Source organism: Macrotis lagotis, chromosome 1 (assembly GCF_037893015.1).
Source record: "Macrotis lagotis isolate mMagLag1 chromosome 1, bilby.v1.9.chrom.fasta, whole genome shotgun sequence".
In the NCBI taxonomy this organism is placed as follows: domain Eukaryota; kingdom Metazoa; phylum Chordata; class Mammalia; order Peramelemorphia; family Peramelidae; genus Macrotis; species Macrotis lagotis.
The window spans coordinates 216,771,410-216,797,096 of NC_133658.1; the positions used below are offsets into that span (position 1 = coordinate 216,771,410).

General features: G+C 34.4%; 1 protein-coding gene across 10 annotated transcripts in view; it reads right to left on the reverse strand.

The window, feature by feature from the left end:
- KIDINS220 (kinase D interacting substrate 220) overlaps positions 1-25,687 on the reverse strand; it is a 161,420-nt gene that overhangs the window by 93,341 nt on the left and 42,392 nt on the right. For all 10 annotated transcript variants that reach the window (XM_074209621.1, XM_074209620.1, XM_074209619.1 and 7 more), the window contains exons 8-15: positions 24,862-25,059; positions 17,352-17,450; positions 12,124-12,222; positions 11,297-11,395; positions 6,488-6,665; positions 5,425-5,589; positions 2,970-3,149; positions 2,031-2,196 (exon numbers count right to left, since the gene is read on the reverse strand). In XM_074209621.1, the coding sequence (XP_074065722.1) occupies positions 2,031-2,196; positions 2,970-3,149; positions 5,425-5,589; positions 6,488-6,665; positions 11,297-11,395; positions 12,124-12,222; positions 17,352-17,450; positions 24,862-25,059 (1,184 nt within the window). The remainder of the gene's footprint in view (positions 1-2,030; positions 2,197-2,969; positions 3,150-5,424; positions 5,590-6,487; positions 6,666-11,296; positions 11,396-12,123; positions 12,223-17,351; positions 17,451-24,861; positions 25,060-25,687) is intronic.

Sequence of the window (25,687 nt, forward strand, 5' to 3'; positions counted from 1 at the left end):
ATAGCCAGTAGGATAGTAGGTGGAGAAACAGAGAGCCTTGCCTGAACTCAGGAAGATTCATCTTCTTGAGTTCAAATTTGACCTCAAACATGTACAAGTCACTTCATCCTCAGTTTCCTCATCTATAAAATGAGCTAAAGAAGGAAATTACAAACTACTCCAGGAACTTTGTCCAGAAAAGTCCAAATGAGATCACAAAGAGTCAGACATGACTGAACAACAAATAACACATAACAGATTTTTTTAATGTCTAATGAGGCTGAAAGTATAAGTTCTATAGGGCTTTGAAAGTTAAACATGAAGGGGGCAGCCGGGTGGCACAGTAAATAGAGTACTGGCCCTGGAGTCAGGAGAACCTAAGTTCAAATCCAGTCTCAGATACTTTGTAGTGATAATTTCCTAGTTGTGTGACCCTGGGCAAGTCACTCTTAACTCCATTGCCTTGAATAAATAAATTTTTTAAAAAAAGTTAAACATGATGGGGCGACTAGGTGGCACAGTGGATAGAGCACCAGCCTTGGAGTCATGAGTACCTGAGTTCAAATCTGGGTTCAGACACTTAATAATTACCTAGCTGTGTGGCCTTGGGCAAGCCACTTAATCCCATTTGCCTTGCAAAAACTAAAGTTAAACATGTTTACATTTGATGCTAGAGATGCTAAAAAGCCCCCCAGTTGCTTGAATAAAGGAATCTCAAGGTTATATCTCTCTAAGGAATACTACTTTTGTAACAGTTATGTAAGTCATATATTATTTTTGCACCTCCTCACCACATGATTATCCATTTCATAACTAGGTCTTGAATCAAAGAGACATAGAGTTATGGAAAGAGAGAGAATGCTGGGGATGGGAAGGAAACTAATAATTTCTTAGATGCATTCATGTTTGTTCTACCATGCCACTAATTAACAAGCATCCACTTTGATTTTGGTTTTGGTTGACACAGAGAAATGTTATAAATGTTTTATTATATATTAGAGATTTACTCCTGTGGTTTATTTTTTAAATTTCCATATAGTATAAAATGAGGAATATAACCACTACAAAGGATGTTAATCTTTCTTCACATAATTTCAAATTGATCAACATTATAATGAGCCCCAGTTCCATCTGACTATTTTCACTCCTGCACACTGTCCCTCTTATTTACTCAGTTTCAGTGTATCCAATAAACTGAGTCCAGGTTTTCATCTGAAAAAAGTAGATGATTTTTTTTCTTCAATTTTCTAACAGTTAAAGTGGAATGTGCTGCCTCAGGGAGATTGGGAGGTGAGTTCCACTCACTAGTTATCTTCTAGCTAAAGTTGGGGTTACCCATGTGATGGTTATCTAATAGTAAATATTTCATTCTCTGAACGAATTGATCTGGATGGCCTCTCAAATATCTACAGTCCTAGATTTATGGTGATATCGTCCTGTCAATCAGGAGAAACCCATTCTGCCACCTCCTGAAGTCCCTCAGTCTGCCTTGAAATAAAAAATGGAGGCAATTGTGTTTTTCCTGACATTTAGGTTGATTTCACCATTTTGTGACTTTCCCCCTTTTGTTTTTTGATCTATACTCTGAAGCCAAAAGGAACAAATCTAATGGCTAAAAATTTATAGTAAATAATGCTTTCAAATTACAAAGTAAATTTAAGAAAACAAAAAAGAATTTTTTTTAAAAAAATCATTCATAATCTAGTTTGTTATGTGAAACTGATTTTCTGAGAAGATTAAAGCATCTTTGACCCTAAGTTTTCCTGTCTAAAATACAATCATGAATACAAATTCTTTATCAATTTGCTATTAAGCTCAATTAGGAAATATCTGCAAACTAATAAAGCATTAATTTTTCCAATAGCAAAAAAATTAAACCACCCAAGCAAACTTTCATAATTATAAGTTTCATGGAATTTTGGACATACTAAAAAAAAAAAATAACATAACCAGAAGAGAAATTTTTCTTAGTTCATTAAATTTTTACTTTTGACTGAAAATAGCAGAGTACTTGCAACAAAGAAATAAGAAATAAAAAGCATTCAGCTCACCTGACTGGTAAAGCTTTTGTAGTTTGCTCTGGCAATTCAGGAGGGTTTACAAACATCAATTTGAGGAGGAGTTCCAAGTAACCAATATGTCTTGCCAACCTAGTGCTTACCACCCAGGACCAATTCCAACTTTCCCCTTCCCTTCGACCACCAAAGTAAATTATAGCTGAAATGTAAAAATAAGCCCAATGAAATCATTTTAGGTAATCAGTTCGCATTCATTTCCCCAAGGAAAAAAAATTCAAGTAGTTAGCTTTCATTCAATGATTCACAAGTGAAGTATGTACTGTAGTAAGTTTTTTTTTAATTTAATGCCAATTTCCCTATACCAAATGCCTGAGCAATCCATTTATACTACCTACCACCCACCTCTCACTGGTGTATGTTTAAGGTCTAGAGGCTTATTTAATGTTAGCCTAAGAAAAACTTAAATTAGAAAAACAAATCTATGATTCATATAGTAATAGAATACATAAATAGTTCCTTTCTTGCAAATGATGACAACACTCAGAAGAGGAATTAGGAATTATTTTTATATTCCCTGTTTCAGAAAAATGCAGTGACATTCAGTGCTCCCCCTAAACTAGCAAAAAATGATGACAAAATGTTATTTAAAGTCTAATGTATATGCAATATATAAGTAAGAGGTTCTCTTGCACCAATGCTTAGGTTTGATAAAAGAAATTTTATACAGATTTTGAAAGCCACTGAAACCAATTAGAATACAGCTTTTTCCCAAGTCAATTAGTATAGTACAAAGAATAGTGGACTAGTGTATATAATTTGTGGTTAAACCTTTCCACTCATACTACTATATTCATCTTCCAGTAATAGTCTTTTAAACTTTCAATGAAAAAAAATCAAAATGAAAATCTTAAGTAAAATGATGAAATCTGTTATGTTTTTCATTATACGAAAAAAATAAAAGCAAAGACTTACAAAAGAATATATATAAGAGTGCCAAGAAGCTTAATGCCACTGCTATTCCAAGTTTCAGGTCCACAGTAAAAGAAAGCAGTAAACCTAACCCTCCACAAAGCAACAGTGTAAGAAATACTATAAGCCATGAGAACTGGAAAAGAGGTTCAATTTGTTGTCCTGCAAAAGTCTTCATCTCATCTGAAAAAGAAATAGGATAAAACTCTTAAGAATAAAAATTTGCAGAGAAAAAGTCATTTTGAAGTTCCAATATTTTCAAAATATTTGTAAACACTTTGAAAAAATTCAGTGTCTCATTCTACATAAAATCTTTATTCAAAAATTTACAACAGAACAGTTTGCTTAAAAAAAACTTCTGTTGTGATAAGCTTTTGAAAACTTCCCTGAAAGCATGTACAAATCTACCAAATCTACCAATTACTTTACTTTCCAATGTTTTGAAACTGAGAGATTTTCCACTTCCCCGGTGTAGATGCAATTCCAACTAAACACTCTTGTTCACTTAATAATTAAGCATATTTCCACTGATCTCAATAGGAGATCAATGTGATCAAAATTGTCTGATCAGCCTCAGGTTGCAGAGGTAAAGTAGTATTTGTTATTTTACCTGCCTAATGAAGATGGCCTGCTGAGAAAATCAAGTATATTTGAGGGTAGTGAATGCTGAATATTTGTTAGTCAACTAATTTGACTTACTAAGGATGGATGGTTAAATCTCAGTATTCCAAAATGATTTGATTGAGTTAGGATACTGTGTGAGAGCACTGCACATATCAAAAAACAGAGACTTTAGAGCAAAATGTAAAACTGGGGAAGGGGAAGGGAAGGGAAAAATGGTGATATCATGAACAATTAATTGCAAATGCTCTCTCACTTACACATAAAACTGCAAAGGATTTTTCTAGCCATGGAAATGAGATATAATGATGAGATCCCTTATCCAGATAGCTGCAGAAGTCAATGAAGCCATATTAAAGAATACCCTAAAGAGAGCAAGGGATCTTGCATTAAGCTGTGGAAGAGACAGGGGCCTAATCTCTCAGAATGATGAACAGCATTTTCTTACTGAAAGGGAATCTCTCCTCAGATGGTCAGTTCAGAATTCAAGTCTTCTGGAAGAATGTCAAGAGTTCTTGAATTGAGGACCACATGTCTGACCCTAGAGCTTCAGGATCAGCAAAGGACTGAATTCTGATTTAGAGAAGCAAAAACCCAGACTTTGCCGCCTCTCCTACCATGAATTATTTTACTGGTACAGTTCAGTTGGTAAAGAGATTGCTTCGACCAAGTTTTACTTCCTTCTGGAAAATGTTCAAATTCTTAGGTCCTTACCACTACAGGTCTTTACAAACAAGATGACTCTCTTACAACATCAAATTCATTTCTCTCCAAGGCAAAGTACAAAGCCTTCAGGTAGCTGTAAGGCTGTACAGCTAAGACCTTTATACTCAGGTAAAAGGAAACAATGGGAAAAAGGCAAAATAATTTAAAGACCATTGTAGAAAGAAAAAAACCTGTCATGTGCCTACTATGCTTTGCTGCCTTGCATATAGCTGCCTATAAGTTAAGACCTTTTAACCATACTAATTGGTGAAGACCAAGACACAAGTTGTATTTTCAAAAAAACTAAAAAAAGTCCTCATTCCCAGGAGATATGATTTGAGGCCAGTCCCTAGATATTGATCTTCATCCAGGTAAGCCAAGGGCTTGGAGTACTGCAGCAGGATTACATCATGCTTTAAAAAATTCTACAGAGGGGCGGCTAGGTGGCGTACTGGATAAAGCACCGGCCTTGGAGTCAGGAGTACCTGGGTTCAAATCCGGTCTCAGACACTTAATAATTACCTAGCTGTGTGGCCTTGGGCAAGCCACTTAACCCCATTTGCCTTGAAAAAAATCTAAAAAAAAAAATTCTACAGAATATTATAATTCTTTCCTTTAAAAATATTATTTTAATGATAGCCTAAAAAGTTACTACCATATAAGAAATTCTTGAAAATGTGTTAAGATATATATATATATATATATATATATATATATATATATATATATATATATATATATATATATATATATATATGTGCAAATGATGGAGTTTGTCCTTTGTTCTCAAAGAAGACCACAACATCAGGGAAATGATGCCATGATAAGCATATTAACTGGATTTGGGTAAGGGGGGTTGTGATAAGTTACCAGCTTCACTTTCTCCTCCAGAACCATCTGGGTCTAGTGGCCAGATATGAATCAGGAAGACTAAAGATGCCCTGAATACAAGGCAAACAGGGTTAAGTGACTTGCTCAAGGTCAGATAGTTGGTAAGTGTCTGAGGACATATTTGAACTCAGGTCCTCCTGACTTAAAGGTCAGCGCTCTACCCACTATGTCATCTAGTTGCAAATGTTTTATGTACATACACATACATGCACACAAATAAAAATTAGTTCAATCACTTTACCTTCCAATTTCTTGAGCAAAAAAGATTTCCCACTTCCCCACTGGGCATACAATCCCACACAAATGGGGGGTTGCATGGTTGGTTCACTAAGAATATCAGCCAGAGCACTGCTATACAAATCATAACCAAGCATGTCTCCATCTGCATCAGTAGGAGATAAGTGTCCTGTAAATTAAAAATATCACACAATTGCATTAAACGGTGATTTTACTTAAATCATATGAAAGCAAGATGAAGTATTACTTTTTTAGTTTTCATATATTCAAGGAAAACAAAAAAATTAGATTTCATATAAGAGAGACCACATGAACAGTCTCTAAAAATTTTTTAAAAAATAAAGCTAAATAAATGTGTACCAAAATAAGAAACTAAATGCAAGGACTTTTAGAACTTTTACACCTAGCTTTCCTTTAGGGATCTATTAGAAATATTAACTAATTAAGTTTAAAGCTTCCTTAATATATATATATATATATATATATATATATATACATACACACACACAGAGAGAGAGAGAGAGAGAGAGAGAGAGAGAGAGAGAGAGAGAGAGAGAGAGAGAGAGAGAGAGAGAGAGAGAGATAGGCAGATAGATAGATATTTAGGTTTTTGCAAGGCAAATGGGGTTAAGTGGCTTGCCCAAGACCACACAGCTAGTTAATTAAGTGTCTGAGGCTGGATTTGAACGCAGGTACTCCTGACTCCAGGGCCGGTGCTCAATCCACTGTGCCACCTAATCACCCCTTCCTTAATATAGTTAAAAGACCACATTTGAATATTTTCTTTGTGACATTCATCATTTCCGATGCTTAAAACCTTGCATATTTAATATTTCACATAATATCTATTTCAGGTATGTGTCAATGTAAAAGTAATTTGGCAACTTTTCCATAGATATAAAATAGATAATTAAATAGATATAAAATAGATAATTAGACATAACAATTACATCAGTCAAAGCATACACTCATTCCTTCCAATATTTGATTACTTTATAATTATTTCATAAAGAAAATATAGTTCAATAAAGAAAAATAAATTCACTCAAACGTAACACAATACTTACTGGCTCCAAATATTTGAGTTAAAATACTTTTCTGATGGCTACAGTCAATGTTGTATGGTGTCTCTCCTGATTTGTTTGGCCTATAAAGCAGCCTTCCATCTTTTGGATTTCTTAAAAGAAGTTCCGCTAGCTTCCGGCTTCGGCCACGTATGGCAATATGGAGAGGAGTATCTCCTTTCTATAAAATCATGACAAAATATCTAGGTTTTCATAATTTTTATATATATAATCAATATTTATATTCAAATTAAGTGATAAATACCCTGAGTTATTTAAAAGGATCATTATCCCTTTCATCTATTCTTTTTTTTCTTTCATCTATTCTAAATCAGAATCTCCCAACTCCCAGAACTTCTCCCCCTTAATCTCATTCTCATCTAGCATATCAGAACTTTTCCTTCTAACAATAAAGATCAAAAACAGTAAAGAAAATCTAGCTAGGGCCACTGGTATTTCAGAGATTCTATTAGTATTTTTTCTTTCCATTTAATATTGCTTTAGTCATTATTTATTTTGTCCCCTGGTTCTGCTTATATCATACTGTATCAATTGATCTATCTTCCTGTGTTTTTCTGAATTCCTCATATTTGTTGCTTCTTATATTCCATTATTCTATTACACTCATATAAAACAATTTGTTTAATCTTTTCCTAATCACCTTCTTTACAGGTCTTCACTATTTGCGCATTCCTCGATAATTCCAACTTGGTCATAGTGAATAGTATTTTTTGGCTATACTTGCACTACAATTTTATTAAAAATTCTTGTATCAGTATCTATTATTGATTTTCTACATGTCTCTCTGCTTAGCCTTATGTGGTTTAGATAACAAGAACATATCTGTCACATAAAAGTGACAGATTTTGTAGAGTACTTTTTTGTTATTGAAAATAAATCTTAGGGGGCGGCTAGGTGGCGTAGTGGATAAAGCACTGGCCTTGGAGTCAGGAGTACCTGGGTTCAAATCCGGTCTCAGACACTTAAAAATTACCTAGCTGTGTGGCCTTGGGCAAGCCACTTAACCCCCATTTGACTTGCAAAAAAAAAAAAAAGAAAGAAAGAAAATAAATCTTAATGTCACAGGAATTAACTTCTTTTTAAATATTCAATTAGATCCTCTAAATCTGTCTACAACAGAATTTCCTTTCTAATTTTTTCTTTTACAGTGTACTCAATTTCATTTTCTGTGACTGTCATAATTTCCATGCCAATTACCAACTTATCTCTTTACCACTCTATTTTTTTCTCTAATTCCGTTCCTGGGAAATCCAGCATTGCTATACCAAAGTATGGAAAATATGTTAACCAATCTACTATAGATTAATGCTATCTAACCTAAATATGGCTTTTACTATTTGGCAATCCTTTTAAATTATCTCAATGCAGTCATACATCAGTTCTTTCAAACTTTCTCCATATTTGTCAAATGAAAGATTCTAACAAACATCCCTCATCATCAGTAGAGGAACTTATTTCCTACTTCATTGAAATTATTTGGAGAGATGGAGCCAAGATAAAAGAGTGAGGAATGGAGGCAAGAGGCAGAGTAAAGGCAAGGATTAACCTAAGTTCTCCCCCAAACCACTCTAAATACCTTTAAATAATGACTGTAAACAAATTCTAGAGTAGTAGAAGCCACAAAAAGACTGAGTGAAACAATTTTCCTGTCTGAGACAATTTGAAAGATCTGGGGGGGAAGGGTCTGCTATACTGGAGTGAAAGAATAGTACAGAGCAGCAGGGGTTGCCCAGACCCTGGCAATCCAGGGACAGATCATGGGGCAATTGAGAATCAGTGGCAGCTGGCGCAATTTCCAGATCTCTCAGCCCAGAGACTGCCAAAAAGAAGTGGGAAGGTCAGCAGGAAAAGTCTGCCACCCTGGGGTGGGAGTGGAGAATAGTTCAGCCCAGGCCTCAGCAGCACAAACTTGGCCCCAGTAGACCAGGAGCAGGCCTTGGAAACTACTGAATCAGCAGCAGCAGCTATTTCCATTGCTCTTAGTCCACAGTGGTACAGAGATTGAGGGAGATTAAAGGGTCTCTTCATTATCACTGAGGCAGGACTCTAGCTTTACTTATACTCAGATCTGAGTTACAGACCCATGTAACTGGGGAAAAAATAAAATAGTATATAAACATCAAAAAAAGGAAACATAAGGTAATTTAATCAATAAGCATTTATTAAGAGACTATGTCAATAGCTGTATTTAAAGACCAATAAACTGTTCCTTCTCTCAAGAAGGTTACAGTCTGTTGGAAGCAAAATGCATATTTATGTGTGCATATAAATATACATATATATTAGGGGAGCTGACTTTTGAGCAGTTCTAGGTTAGAAGAAATCACTGTAGTTCTAATAATGGATTTTATCAACATTTTGACCACAGATGTGTGTTCGTACACACACACACACACACACACACACACACACACACACACACACATATATACACATACACACACACATGTATACATATGTATATGTACAGTGTAATTTGGAAAGTCATTAGCATTTGAGAAAATCAGGAAAGATTTCAGGTAAAGAGCACTTGAGCTAAGTCTTGAAAGAAATGTGAAATTTTGTAATGTAGAAGTGAATGAAGAATACCTTCCATATATGAATGACTTCAGTGCAAAGTTATCTAGAGGGAATTAGAGAACTATTTGTGAAAAATAGCAAGAAGGTTATTAAGTATAGAATGTAGGTTGCCTCATATTTGGTATCTCTTCCAACTGTTTCATCTAAAAGATTACTTCATTTTAGTGATTAATAAAAATTATTGAACACTATAAGTCAAAATAAATCATGTGGCAAAAGCTTTTTGTAGTCTTCTTCCCATTCCATCTATGAACATTCTCACCCCTATCCTTTTAGAAAAATTCCAAATTTTTTCTATTTTAATTTTTCCCTCCTTTTTAAGAGAAAGTCATCTCTTGCCATCTGTTCAGTAGTTTTCATCTTTTCTAATCTTATCCAGAACCTTATTCCTTTAATCCATCTCTGTGTTTGCAAGTTTTCATCATTTTCTTCCTGTTTCTGATTCCTTTCCCTTTTCCTATAGCTGTCTCTATCACTTAAAAAAATGTTCTTCTCTTCTGCTACTCCAAAATTCTCCTTCCTTTTAAATGACACATTTCTCAAAAAACTTACCAAAGAGAAGCAGAATTAAGTTCTAAAAGACAGGGTTTAAAGTTTTGTATTTTGTATTTATTCACTAGTTTGGCAGGAGTTAGGGAGGGCAGGGAGTTACTATCAATCAACAAATATTTATTAAATGCTTATCCTGTACCAAGGATTATAGTAAGCATCATAGATACAAAGACAAAAAAGTATAAATAGCCTCATGCCCTTAGAGAGCTCACATTCTATAAGAGAGACATGTATAAAATATCTCAAAGAGGAGAAAGTGAAAAGGAGAAGTAGGAAGGGAACTAGAAGAATACAAATCCAGGGAAGTCAATTTGCTGCAAGAAATGATGAAGGACAAGTAGCTGAGGAAAAAGGACTTGAGGATCAGGAAGTGCTTCCTACCTCTGCAATTAACATCCTAATTTGAATCCTTACAATCTCATATCTAGATCACTGAAATAGCTTCCCAAATGAATTCCACAAAAAAGTATTGCTATGAATATTTTGGAGTATGTGGAACCTTTACTTTTGTTTGTCACATCCTTGGGATAAATGCCTAGCTGTGGGCTTTTGGATCAAAAAGTTCCCAGACTCGACAGCCACAACTTTGATTATATCTTTCATCCCCTCAAAAATAAAGTCTACCAAATAAATTCTAAATTCAATTCTTGGTATTCAAGATCCTCCACAATCCAGGCCAAATCTACTTTTCCACATTTATTTTATGTTAACTTCCTGACACAAGTCCAATTCTTCAGCTCAATTTACTTTAGACTTTTGTCATTCCTTTAACATATATGATGCTTCCATACTTTTCTTATGTTATCCACTCTGCCTGGAATGCACATGGTCAAGCCCTGATCCATCTGTCCCAATCACAATTTATATTAATCCATCTTTCAAGGCCAAGCTCAAATGCTTTTTCTGATTTTCCTAGACAAAAGTAATACTTCTAATATCACTTATTACATACATTATTCTACTACAGATATTGTTGTGGCTATTTCCTCCTATTTTTAAGTCATTAAGAGGTGAGGAACACCAATCAATTCAGACGCCCTTGTTAAGTAACCATTTACTAACTGTCAGGCACCATCTTAGGGAATACAAGTACAAAGAACAAAATAAAATTATTTTTTAAAATTTTAGTTATTTAAGGCAATGGAGTTAAGTGACTTGCCCAAGGTTAGGTAATTATTAAGTGTCTGAGGCCACATTTGAACTCAGGTCCTCCTTACTCCAGAGCCAGTGTTCTATCCAAAACAAAAAAAATCTTATTCTTAAAAAGTAGTTAAATATAAGGGAATTTGGGAGATCAGGAAAGGTATCTTCATGCAGAAAATGGCATTTAAAATGCCTATCTCAATGTGGAGATGGCCTTGGGTTCTTAAAGGCTTTTCAAGAACCATATGTACTACACTAAGTTTGAAAGGGCTCAAGTATTAGTCCCCAAATGGACAATTACAAAGAAATTCCAACACTTTTAACACACCAGTCTTTGACAACTGAAAAGAGAAAACAATTTTGCAATCATAGACATAACCACTCAAACTTTTCTCTCCACAAAACTGGATTAACACTCATGAATCTGAATGGACAAAACAAGCATTGCCATCCAAAATATTACCTCTACATAGAAATTACTGCTTTGAGTTTGTGGGGTCTTTCTCCTCCTTTTACCTTATCTACAGCAGACACTTTAGCTCCTTTATCTAGCAGAAGTTCAACCACTTCAATATTTCTCATCTTCGTGGCCTTTATAAGTGGTGTTTCACCATCCTAAGGACAAAAGATTTTTTTTTATGTTTACTAAACTAAAAACTTAATCAATTGTATCTTTAAAAACAAATCATATTCAAGTATTATGAATTTAAAGAATTTACAAATACTAAAACTAGGACGTACAACTTGTTAACAAAGTTCAATTTAAGATGGTCTCTCTCATGCTAAAAATTTGCCTTAAAATAAGCTATCCTTTATGAAAGCTGTATGAAATCAATATTATTTTTTATTATATTATATAATTATTGTTATTATATATTCTTATAATATGACATTATCACATTAACATATTATTCTAATATGATAAGAGTTATTGCATTACATCATAAAATAATGTATGGTATTAATATTATTGAAAATTATAGAGTAGATACAATGAAATACAAATTTGAAAAATATTGCAGACCAAGACTGTATTCTAACTTGAATATTTTTCACAAAGGTACTTTCCAACATTCAAATATAACTATATCTATATTGTTGGGGGCATTCTCCCTTATAATGCCAATCCCATCTATGTCTTCTCATTCTATACAATTCTTAACCACATGCTCCCATGGTATTAACCATAATTTATTGTAGACAAATTAGAACTCTTCCCTAGAAAAGTAGTTGACTGAAGATAATTATAAGAGAAATCTATTTTAAAAATGAACTTTTAAAAATATCATGAGACAAATGCAACTAAATACTCTATTTGAATTGTTATTAAGCTAAACACAAACCTTTGAGTATATTTCAGTATCCGGATTACATTGTAGGATATCTCTCACCATTGCTGCATTGCCTTTCTCTACAGCCCAATACAAAGCAGTTTTATTATCCTATAAAATAAGAAGACATTTTAATACAAAACATAATATAAAAATGGTATTATGGGAAATGTAAAATATCATTGATAGCATTCAAGGCAGAAATGACTACTTATTTTAAGGTATGTACTGCATATATCATTTTATTTGAACTTAATAACAATCCTTTAAGACAGGTACTAGCATTGTCATTTTACAGACAAGAAAACTCAGGCAAAGAGAGGTTAAGTAATTAGTTGATCCATAGTCATACAGCTCTTAAGTACTGGCCTATCTCCATCCTATTTTCTCCAGAAAAATGTCCCCAACTCCCTTCTCCACCGTTCCTCATTTTACATCTTTCCTAATCTACTAGTTGTTTTTCTATTGCCTACAATTATGCTCATGACTTCCCCATCCTTAAAAATCCCTCACTTGATATACCTAATCCCACCACTTATCATCCTATATCTCTCCCCCTTTTGGTGGCTATACTCTTCGAGAAAAAAGTCTGTCAACAGTATCTCCACAATTTCTCTTTGCACTCTCTTCTAAACCTTCTGTGAGCTAGTTTTTAAAAGTATTATTTAACTGCAACTCTCTCCAAAGTAACTAAAAATCTCTTAATTGACAAATCCAAAGCTTAAGCATTAGCACAATGCTTGGCACATAATACGTGCTTAATAAATGATGACTGAGCAATTACTAATTGATTTAATGGTCTATATTCAATCCCAATCTTCCCTGACCTTACTGTAGTATTTGACTCTACTGGCCTGCTACTCCTGCTCTCCTCCCTAAGCTCTTTGTGACACTGCTCTCTCCTAGTTCTTTTCCTATCTGTCCCTGGTTGGTATTTCATCCAGACCACACCCTCTAACTGTGGATGATACCTGGCTTAAGAATTCTTTCTCTTTATACTATGAGTCCTTCAACAAACCAATACCACACCAACCAACGCAATGACTGGAGGCTTGAGTTGCACAATTATGCTTATTACAGTGAGGAATATGCTATGCAAGTCATCCTTCTCTCTTTCTTATAGCAGAATCAATCATCTCTGGGTCTGATTTTTAGGAAAAAGAACAACTGGAGATGGTCTGGCTACTGCAAGAATCTCTTGCTTAAATGATCAGTGAAACATCACAACACATTGAGTTGTGATGTTGTGATCTATGACAATTTTTGGTTGTCTTAGAACCTTATTAGACAACCTGGTACATCCTAACCTGTCTCTCAATAGGGTAATCATCAATACAACTTTACATCTCAAACCCCTATTTATAATTGAGATGGCCAGAACTACAATGGTATCTCATCATTTTCTAACTTCATACAACAACATGGTACATCCCAATATGTCTCTTGATGGTCTAATCATCAATATGGTCTTTCCTCTTAGATCTATCATCTTAAGTTGTAGATGGATGGAACTATGAAGGTAAATGCAAATCCTATTCAACAACTGGTACATCCTAACCTCTCTTTATACTCCACTACTATCTTAATGAAAACATCAGCTCCAAAGGATTCAAATATCAATATTTAGATGATTTCTACATCCACATATACAGCCTTAGTGTCTCTGCTAAGGTACATATAAGGCTTCCTCTTGGACATCAAAACTGATATACACTGGACATCTCAAACTCAACATATTCAAAAGACAACTCACTATCTTGCCCCCAAGATCCCCACTTCCAAACTTCCTTACTACTGCTGCTAAGGGCACCACCATCCTCTCACTCACCCAGATTTATGACTTTAGTGCCATTCTGACACTCTCCATTTTCACTCACTCCACATGGCCAAATCATGGTCAATTCTTATCATTACTACTATCATAAGGCCTTTCATATATGTCCCTTTCTCTCCCATAATAGAATGACAAACCTAGCTCAGGTCCTTAACACTTGTCATTTAAACTACTAGAATAACCTTTTAATTGTTCTTCTGTCGTCAAGTCTCTTCCCACTTCAATTTTTCCATTGTGCTGCCAATTTTCTCTTCAAAGTGATGCAGGAAAATGATTATAGAGAATTATGAATGTAGTAGAAGCAAAATCTCTGATCTTAGATGCTGTTGAATCTTGTTAAATGGGTGGAGGTTCCCCAGTTCTTGAGATCCTGCCTCCCCCGGACACTGTTGCATCTTGTCCCCTTTTACTTAACTGTGCCATGACCACTGGTGCCATCTTGGGACAAAAGGACAGTACATGCTTGCCATTAAGGGATACCTGGTCCAAGATGTAAGACCACTCCCCAAGCACTACCTACCATAGAGGGTAACAGGAAAAGTGCTAGCTCTCTTGCCAGAAGGCTGGGGCTTTCTCAGGCTCTTCCTTAATCCAAGTGGAGCTCCATGGGCCCTGTGTTAAACCAACCTCCATGGCTGCCTGCCCTTCTCTCTCCCTCTCTCTCTTTTTCCCAGACTTCTCCTGAGTCTGGCAGCTGGCCTGTCAAGATTAATTAGCAATCCTCGTAGCTTCTTTAATCTCTTCTTAACTTTCCTCTTACTTTCTTTTGTGTTGTAACTTCTTTTAATAAATCTCTATTTTCTTGTTACACCTGCATTCCTGGATTAAATTAGTGATTCTACACAATGGAAAAATAGAACATGGGGCAACAATAGCATAATATAAGTTTAGCAGCTGAATGAGAGTTTCAGGAGTTCCCTGACACCTCCAGAATCAAATAGATATTTCTCTACTTTACAATTAAAGTTCCTCATAAACTGACTCCTTCTTTCCTACTTTCTAGTCTTCTAACATTTTCATCAGCTATACAGGTCTGTTTACTGTTCCTAATGCAAATGTTTAGTCTGGCATCTCTGTAATTTTGTGCTAGCTATCTCCCTTGCCTACATACTCCATCTCTTTCTCTTTACCTGTAAGAGTCCACTCAAATCCCACCTTAAGCAGTAGGCTTAACCTGGTCCCTATAGTTGCTGGTGCTTTCGTCTCTAAGATTACTTTCTACCAACTCTGCAATTTACCTTGTATTTCTCATATTATCTACACCTGTATGTTCCTTCAGGGTAGGAAATGAGTTGGGTTTTTTGGGCTTTTGGTTTGTTTTGGGGAGGTGGCCTTTCTTTGTATTCTCATCACTGAGCACAATACATAGTGAACTTTTAAATGCTTGTTGACTATCTGGATTAAGAGATCTCTTAGTTGCAGTACAGTGGTTGTGGAGTTAGAATTAATAAAGAATGATAAGAAACGGAGGGAACTAATGGAGAGAAGTCAGGGAGGAAAAAGTAAAATATAAGACAAAAGTTTGAGGGTTTGGAAAGGTCAAATATAGGTTTTATGGGAACAGGGGATATATGAGCATGTTTGTAGGCAACAGAAAAGGAGTTAAGTGATAATGAGAAACTAAAGGTAAAAGACAAAATGATTGCTACAATTAAGCTCCTAAAAGAGATAGAACAGGGACAATTGTAGTGGTTGGAATAAGCAAAGAGAAGGGCAAGCTGATTCTCTGGTCTAGAGCAAATAGTAGGTGAAGATATAAAGCAATATTAATGTGCTGAAAAATTAGGGCCTTAATTTTTTCAACACAATAGAAGGAAAAGTTACTTGTTCAGTGAGAAAGGGTTGGGGTGAAGAAGTCAAAGTTTAAAAGAGGTGCTGTGGAGGTATGTTCAGTGACACTACTATGAAAGAACAGCTAAGCCAAATCTATTTCTACCCAGATGAATGGAGATAAAATACTAAATCTTTATGAGTCTTTTTGAGACATATTAGAATAAAAAATATAACATGGCACTATGCAGTAGGCTCGGATATAGTATGACTGCCATAATTCATTTCATAATGTTGGTTTCTGACCACTGTAACCCTTAACAAAATATTCACTATTTTTGTAACTCCCAAGTGCCATCTTTCCTTGGTAACTGTAGATTGCTTTTTAGAAAATATACAAATGCTTATATATATTTATACATTGAGATATGGTAGTTTTTCCATAAAATTAAAATCATTGGTGCATTCATTTTTTTCCCCTCCAGAAATTTTCCTGGATCCTTTTTTTTTTTCAGAATCTAAGATACCATTCAAATATAAAGTCCTAAGAGAAAGCTGTAAGCTTTCCCTTCTATCCCAGAGCCTTTACCCTTTCATATGAGAAGACATCCTGAAGAAATTCTCCTGGTTAATAAATTACCAAATTAAAGAGAGAGAAAATGCCTTTGAGATAATCACACCCATTTTTATTCACATGCATTAGCATATTTAATTGATCCCCTTATTTTTGCCTTCTACAACAAAACTAAGACTGCCCCTCAATTTTCAAAATTTCATACTTCATAAGCATTTGGGACCAAAAAAAAATGCCATAGCACCTGGGATCAAAGATAAAAGATTTTCTCACTCCCTTATTAAGCAACTCTTAAAAGAGCATTATGATCCCACTTAAAATAAAATTACAATTCTCAATGATCCCAAAGTTTAGAACTGCCAACATGATTAATAGTTAATATAAACATCTTTTTTTCCCACCACTAAATGGCCACGAAGTAAACTGACAAAATATCATTGACAAATATCAGATATAGAATATTTCCTAAATAAGGAAAGCTGCAAACCATCTCTTCAGCTGCTACCTTCCTCATGATTCAACTTTCAAACTTTGCAGCACTTTCAGTCTTTCAGCCTGAGCCATAAAGAATATTCTCTAATAAGGGTCATTCAGATAAACATTTTGTACATATGCTCTGTCTTTTTCTTTCTTAATATGGATGTTCATTATAACTTTTGGAGAGGCATATGCTATGAAATATATAAATTAAAATGAGAAGCTGATAAATTCTGCTTTTTATCCTAAGAAAAAATTCTACAAGCTAAGAAAAGTAATCCTACTTCATACAGCATGAAGAAGTAGATAGAGAGCTGGGGTTAAAGCTAGGAAGACTTGGGCTCAAACCCTGCCTCTGATTCATGCTGGTTGTGTGACCCTCAATAATGGTCAACTCTCTGTAAATTACAATGGCAGAGAATTCCCTGAATGAAATCACAAGTCCAAACCTTACTCCTATCCCTGATGCACAGGATTTTTTTCCAAAGGAATTTTAGAATAATAAAAGTTAAAATGCTGTTTTTTAGAAATGTATAATTCAACTAATTCAGAAATTTATATTCCAACTAAAAATAATGTACTTACATGTCCTCTAATATCTATGTCAGCATATTTCTGTAGAAGGGCTCGAACAATTTCAACATGACTACCCCTGACAGCACCAATGAGCACAGTGTCCCCACTCTGAAAAAACAAAGAACTGATGATAAGAAAAGAAAGATTTGAAATTTAGTAAAACATAATTTCTTAACTGATGTGAATCAAAGTATGTATGTGTATATATATATATATATATATATATATATATATCTTTAGCATTTCAAAAGATTTAGAAATATGTTGGGACTAACTACCTCTGCAAATGTAGACTCTGACAATGAAATTTCTCTATGTCCTTGGAGAGAGTTTTGTGACATGCCATAATGAAAAGCTGAGCACCTGGTGGACAACAACCTTCTTATAAGCTTAACAAGGCTGGTTCTAGGATAACATTCATCCCAAGCCTTTTCACTTCGGAAGAACATGCTAAAGTCTGTTATCTTGCTGAAACTACAGAGTGCTTGCTTATGCACCAATGAAGCCTCAGAGTATAACATTAGGGAAAGGAAAACTATCATTATAGATATAGTTGTCATAACATAACATACTGTTGGGAATTACAGCATTATTTAAAAATATGCTGGAATAATAATTCAGTGATAAGATCAAAAAGAAAGGTAATGGTCACTGTGAAATCTAGAAAAATTATACATTAACACTCTTTCAGCACATCTCAAGGGGTAATGTCTGTTCCCTTTCCCTCCCCATGATCATATAATGCAGAAGAGTAACTTCTTAGAAGGCTGCCACACATTCTGATGAAAATACTCCATATATATATATGGTTATCCAACTCCCTTTGTCCCCATAATTATTTTCAAAATGTAATGTCTGATCATTAAATTTGTTCTCCTAACTATTCTAGCACTAAGAAGAGAATAAACATCCTGAAAAATAGAAATAAATGTTTGAATTTTGGAGCAGAAATAACCCTCCTGAAAATTAATAAGTTCATTTTCTGGTTTATAAATTAGTTTTGTATAAATTTAGATAGCAGTGATTTCAGGGCAATATTGACTCAATGTTGAAAGAACTGTCCACTGAGATCCCATGTAGATTCAAAAAAGTGTTTTAATGCCAAATGGTATTGGTTTTTATAACAATATGTTATATAATTCCTAGAAGAGAATAGAGACAAAAACTCACAAAAAACTTCCTTTAAGTTCCCCATAGCGCCTTTGTACTAAAACCAAAACAATACATCACCTATCTGGACTTCAACATAACAACTCCAACTGACCAGAACTGTCAAGAATCAGAAGAAAAAACAGCCAGAAGAGCCATCTGAATAGTCAAAAGGGGAAGGATTCACAAAGTCCAGGTACTGAGGTTTATGTACCTCATTCACAGGAGTTATTAAATTGTCTACAAAACATCTACTTATTTTTATCTGATATACAATTCTAATAATTTTGGTTATCTAATCTCTAAGGGTAGAGGATAACATGGCATAATAGATGTGAACTTGGTCTTAGAGTCAGGAAGACCAAGGTTCAAGACCTGCCCCTGATATATATTTGCTAAGTGATCAAGGGCAAGACAGCCTATTCAAGGGTCCCAGGCTCCTGACAATGGAAAGTTACAAAGGAGTCCTAAGGTTTTAAATTCCAGGCTAAGAAAATTTACCCACTATTTTATCCTAGAAAAATGTTTAGGTTTGGGGTTTTTTAAAAAACTATTTTTATATCATGGACCCCTTTAAGTAATATGGTAAAACCTAAGAACCTCTTCTCAAATGTTTTTAAATGCCCAAGACTAAAAAATACACATTACCCAAAGAAAATTGAAAAATGTATCACAATATTTTTTAAAACAAGCTTTCAGACAGACTCCAGGTTAAGAACTCCTGTGCACCTTTGGGCAAAAAGTCTTTAAAGATTTTTGTAGTATCATGATGAGACCTATGATTTAAGAATGTTACTTGGAAGCTAAATAAAAATGGATTGGAGAAGACAAGGATTGGCAGCAAAGAGGTCAATTAGAAGGCTGTTACAGAAGTTCAGGGATCTTAACCTTAATTATATCAGAGTAGCCAAACTGAAGAAAGGTCAAATAGGATGAGACCTGGTGGGGAGGAGAAGAGAAACATTAAGCTCTTATGCTGTCCATGGCAATCCTGGAGAGGAGTTTCTGTTCAGAGGCAGGGTCAGAAACTAGAAAACAGGGCTAGTAAAATAAGTAGAAGTAAAGAAATGGAAGCAATGACTGCTGATGACTTTTTGTGGTAATATGATTGTAAGAGCAGAAGTACTAAAAGATAATGGCGTGAAGAAACAGAAAGGTCAAGAGCATGTTTTATTCCATTTATTATGGAAGAGATTGTGTGCATAGTGTCACAACAACAGCTCATATTTATAGTGTCTTTAAGGTTTACAAAGTATATCACATACATTAATTATCTCAAATGCTTCTCATAATGACTCTATGTGATTGTGCTCTTATCTCTTTTTTTTAAACTGATGAGAAAACTAAGGATCAGAGAGATTTAAATGCATCTGAGTTGGAATTAAAACTCAAGTATTCTTGACTATATCCCCAACACCAAGCACAAGGAAAGAATCTATAAATAAGGGGGGGGGGGAGAATTAAGATCAAAGAAAGAGAATGACCAAAAGAGATAAGAGAGGATAATGCCAAAGGCACAAGAAGGATTAACTCTGAGGAGTAACCTCTTCATAAAAGACCACAGAAAAAAGAAAAATGAGTAATGTTGAAGTCTTCAAGGTTTGCAAAAGAAGAAAAGAGGGAGATGATCTCAATTTAGACTTTTTCTTAGCAGAGGAAGGGTTTCTCTATTTTAAAGGAGGAGGTAGGGACAGTACAGAGGCCTGAGGACAAAGAAAGCTTATTACAGCTACTGTGGGGTATATGACCCCACATATGAACCCAATCAGGAAAAAGACTAAAAGAAGAAAATAAGGGTCCAGCTGAGATATGGTAACATAAATTCGTAATAGACACAGTTTGAGGACATATGTGACTTTTTCCAGCAATGTTCAACAACATGATAGTACAGAAGTTCTTAATCCAGGATCCATGAACTTGAAGAGTTTTAAAATTTTTTTGACAACTTTATTTTAATAATATAATCATTCTGTTTATTTTATTTCAAACATTTAAATAAAGGAGACTATATGCTTCACTAGATACTGCTAAAAGAAGAAATGAGAATGAGAATGGCATGGATAGCTCAAGGTAGAGCTTTGAGGGACAAAGACAAATGAATGTAGCATTTTTGGGGAAGCAAAAATGTCAACTAAAATGATCCACAATGAGATCCAGACTATGAAAAGAACAAAGTTAGGCCAGATTGAAGGTTTTTGGGAGAAAAGGAAAAGACAGCTGAAAAGGCTTAATTAATGTGGTAAGACTGTTTAAGAAAAATAAGGCTGACAGAGCACTGACAAGATAAGTTGTGGTCAAAGAAAAGAATTTCAGAATCCAAGTGAAACCTAGTACATGAAACCTTGTAATGGATGATGGCAAAACCTAAAACCTAAATTCCTGTGGATGGCTAAGATAAATTAGTCAGAAGCAGGAAAAGAGTCCTCGAGAAAAGAAAAACTTCTGGAAGCTGCCAGACTTCAACAAGAATCTTCACTAGGTATCAGAGCAGAGGGAGCAGTTGCTGAATGACAGTGCAAGTGCATGATCAGGAAGTGGTAATGAGGAAAAAGTATGGTTTCTCTTTCTCCTGGTCCAATGTGTCAGGAACTTAAAAAGGAAGGTACCAAACTGTAGTGGAAGAACAGAGATGTATTGCTTTATAAAGGAACGCAAATATCCATTAAAGCCTGAAGATGAGAAGAATGTAAGAGTAAGAAATTTAGAATAAAGGAGAATTTTTAAATGACAGTACTAGGAGTAGAGAAGATAGACATAATGGAAGGGAAAGTTAGAGGAGGACAAAGACTGAAAACAAAAAAACATCTGGAGTGAATGGAAGTGAAAAAACAAGGAGTGAATAGAAGAAGGGTTTTCTCTCAGAAGCTGGCAATACTGAAATCAGGGAAATTAGATAGGATGAAGTGGGGGTAGAGAAAGTAACAAGCTAAGATCTTTCACTGAAAGAAGTTGGCATTATTAGGTCAGAAGGTGATATTTTCTCTAATACCAGAAAAAAAGGAATTAAATTAGAATAAGATATCAGTGTCTAGGTCAATAAATACCTAAAGACTTAGTCCCCAAGGGCTCAAAAACAATTCCAGTTCCTTTAATTCCTCTCAAAGATATCCCAGAAGATATCCAGAACAATGATATACACTTGACTTTTGGCTAGTTTGAATGGTTCTAGATCTAAAATCTTGGCATGAGACAGTTAAAAGTGACATACTGTTACTTACATTTGTCTGGAAAAGTAAGATAGGGAAAGTAGTTCCTCCAACAAAGGGAGCTAAGATCTTGGTAAAAGCACCTCTAAATTTAGTCCTATGGCACTCAGTGGTAATAGACATTTGAAGAGAGGTCTCTAAAATCCTGAGAGGTCAAAAATGAAGGCCAATTCTCCTACAGAAAATGATAGAGCAGGATGTCCTCCACTTAATTCAGTGCTCAAAGAAAAGTTAATGAAGAAAGAAGCACTTGCTGTGGTCAGGAGCCTTTGAATTAGCAGCACCCCCTTCTACCTGGGCACTCCATGACATATAGACCTCGCTTTTAAAAACAAAAGTTCAAATTTGTCCCCTCCACCCCCCCCCCCCAAAATATACATCTAGAGGTGTGGAACACAAGTTACTGATAAAGCTGATGGATGAATTGAAGACAACTATTCAAATCAGAAACCTGTAAGTGGAAAATAATATTCAACTTGAAAAAATGAAAGATTTTTTAACATTATTTTTGCTCTTACCTCGTACTGATTAAGTCTATTAAATAAACTTTTAACATACTAATAAGTACTCTTATTTAGGGCACTTAAACTAATCTATTAGATTGAGAGTAATCAATCTTAAATTGCTGATGTCTGTAGCAATACAAAGTGAGCAAGAAAAGAACAATTACATACTAATATTACATGAGTTCTTTAAAGTAACAGAATCACACAACCATGGCATAAAGTGCATTTTTCAATGACTATGTAGAAATATTGTGTGGAGAGATGAATCATGGTAGTAGATATCTCATTTTAAAATTAAGAAGATTCTACCTGCCAAGGCAGACTCAGAAACTCTATGAAAACAACTATAAAACACTTTCCACACAAATAAAATCAGTTCTAAATAACTAGGCAAATATCAACTGCTCAGGAATAGACTGAGCTAATATAATAAAAATGACGATTCTACCTAAATTAAACAATTTAGTGCCATAAGAATCAAACTTCCAAAAAATTACCTTAGTGAGCTAGAAAAAATTGTAACTAAATTCATATAAAGAAATAAAGTCAAGAATATCAAGGAATTTAATGAAAAAAATTGCAAAAGAAGGTGGCTTAGTCTTACCAGATCTAAACTATCTGATACTGGCTAAGAAATAGAGTGGTGGATCAGTGGAATAGAATAGGTACAAAAGAGACAGCAGGAAAAGATTATAAGTAACTGCTGTTTGATAAACCCAAAAAAGTCCAGCTTCTGGGATAAGAACTCACTCTTCAATAAAAATTACTGGGAATTACTAGCAGAAACTTGAATTAGACCAACATCTCATATCTGATACCAAAATAAGATCAAAATGGGTGCAGGATTTAGACATAAAAGAAATATAAAAGCAAACTAGGAGATCAAGGAATAGTTTAACTATCAGAACTATGGAAAGGGGAGCAGTGTATGACCAAGAAAGAGAAAGAATATCATGAAAAACATACTGAATAATTCTGATTACATTAAATTAAAAAGCTTCTGCACAAACAAAACCACATACAAGATCAAAAGAAATGTAAGAATTTGGGAAACAATTTTTACAACTATGACAAAGTACTCATTTCTAAAATATATAGAGAAATTTATAAAAACAAGCCATTTCACAATTGACAAAGGGTCAAAGGATATGCAAGGGCAATTTACAGATGAAGAAATAAAAGCTATTTATAGTCATAAGAAAAATTGTTCTAAATCATTACTGATTAGAGAAATGCAAATTAAAGTATTTCTGAGTGTCACCTCACATCTCTCAGATTAGACAATATGACCAGAAAGGATAATGATCAATATTGGAAGGGATGTGGGAAATCTGGGACACCAATGCACTGTTGCTGGAGCTGTGAATTCATCCAATCTTCTGGAGAGCAGTTTGGAATTATGTCCAAAGGGCAGTAAAACTGTGCACACCCTTTTATCCAGCACTACTGGGTCTGTACCCTGAAGAGATCATGAAAAGGGTTAAAAACATCACTTGTACAAAATTATTTATAGCAGCTCTGTTTGTGGTGACAAAGAATTGGAAATCAAGGGTATGTCCATCAGTTGGGGAATGGCTGAACAAATTGTGGTATGTCATGGAACACTATTGTTCTATTAGGAACCAGGAGGGATGGAAATTCAGAGAAGTCTGGAAAGACTTGCATGAACTGATGCTGAGTGAGATGAACAGAACGAGAAGAACATTGTATACTCTAACAACATGGGGTGATGATCAACTTTGATGGACTTGCTCATTTCATCAGTGCAATAATCAGGGACAAATTTAAGGTATCTGTGATGGGGAATACCATCTGTATCCAGAGAAAGAAATGTGGAGTTTAAAGACTAAAGATTATTACCTTCAATTTTTTTAAAAAGTTGTTATATACTCCATAAGTTGCTATCTCCAATATTTTATTTCTTTCTCAAGGATATGTATTTTTCTCTCACCACATTCAATTTTGATCAACACAGGATTTAGAAACAATATAAAGATTATCAGACTGCCTTCTGTGGGGGGAGGGGAAGGGGGAGGTAAGGGGGGGAATTGTAAAATTCAAAACCTTACCAAAAAAACCCCATCATTGGTAGAAACTACTATTGTAAGTAATTGGAAAACAAATAAAATATTTATATAATAAAATAAATAAATTAAGATTCACCTTAGATATATATAAACTGTGACCCAGGGCAAGTGACTTATATACTCTTTGGCATCTAGACCACTCCTTAAAAACCAAAATTTCCCCTTCTATATTTAAATTAAGAAAATTAAAAAATAAAAAAAGGTATTTCTCCCCTAGAGAGTTCTCTATCTAAAGAAATTAAGTTTGGCTAATAAAGAAAAAGCAAGAAATTTGCATTTTCTACATACATGTTCTTTGTATAGATAGAATGTATGTTCCTCAAAGAAAAGGACTTGCCTCTTTCTTGTCTTTACAACCTCAGGACCTAATACAGCGTTTGGTACATAACAGAAACTTAAAGAGTTCTTGATGAATTGAAATGAATTAAAAGAAACTGATGGCAAAAAAAATACTAAGCATTTAAGAACCCAGGAATAAATAACACAAGGATAAAAGACAATCTCTAATCAACATCCTTGGTTAAGTATTTATTCCTCTTAGGAAGGAAATTTTCATGACCACATCACTTACCCTATCAGGAATATTCACATATGTTCCAGCATCAAGTAAATCCTGTACAATTTCAATGTGTCCCTCCTTTGATGCAATCATCAAAGCTGTATTTCCGTCTTTATCTGTTAAATTCACATTTGGATTCCTTTTCAATATTTCCTTTACTGACTGGGTATAGCCACCCTTAACTGCTACAATAAGGGCAGTCATTGAATTCTTTAAAAAAAAGAGAGAGAAATTAGTGCATACTGAAGTCCCTATATTTCTAAGACTGTCCTTCCCCCAAAATATGATATACTTGGTGAAAGTCCCTTAGTGTTAAAGTGTTCAAGGAAATAATAAACCAAAGAAATACTAATGATATTTCAATGGCTTTATGATCTCATTTATGCAGGTATTGCAATTTATCTACTAATTATAAAGAAATAAAATGTTCAGATTTTAAAGATTCATTAGCAGGTTCATTACCTCTTCATATTCATGTGTTTCAAGAGTTAATATTTAATAAAGAAACTTACTTATAAAACAATCAAGTTTTAAACAAGAATAAAACTGTTCTATTAAATCAAGATCCGACATATATAAATATAACAATATGCTCAAAATAAAAACAAAAAGTAAATTACTCTGTTCAAATTACTACCATAATGTTTTTTACAAAATATATTAAGAGAAAAAACTATAGGAATATCAGTCTGGTAATAGTTATAAACCAATTTCAAGAAATAAAATACATTTTATCTTTCATGTTAATTTAAAAATCATTTCAGTCAATATGTTTTAGCAGCTCTCCTTTTTCCTGCAATGGGACTCTATTTCAGGTCATGACAATACACTATTTTTG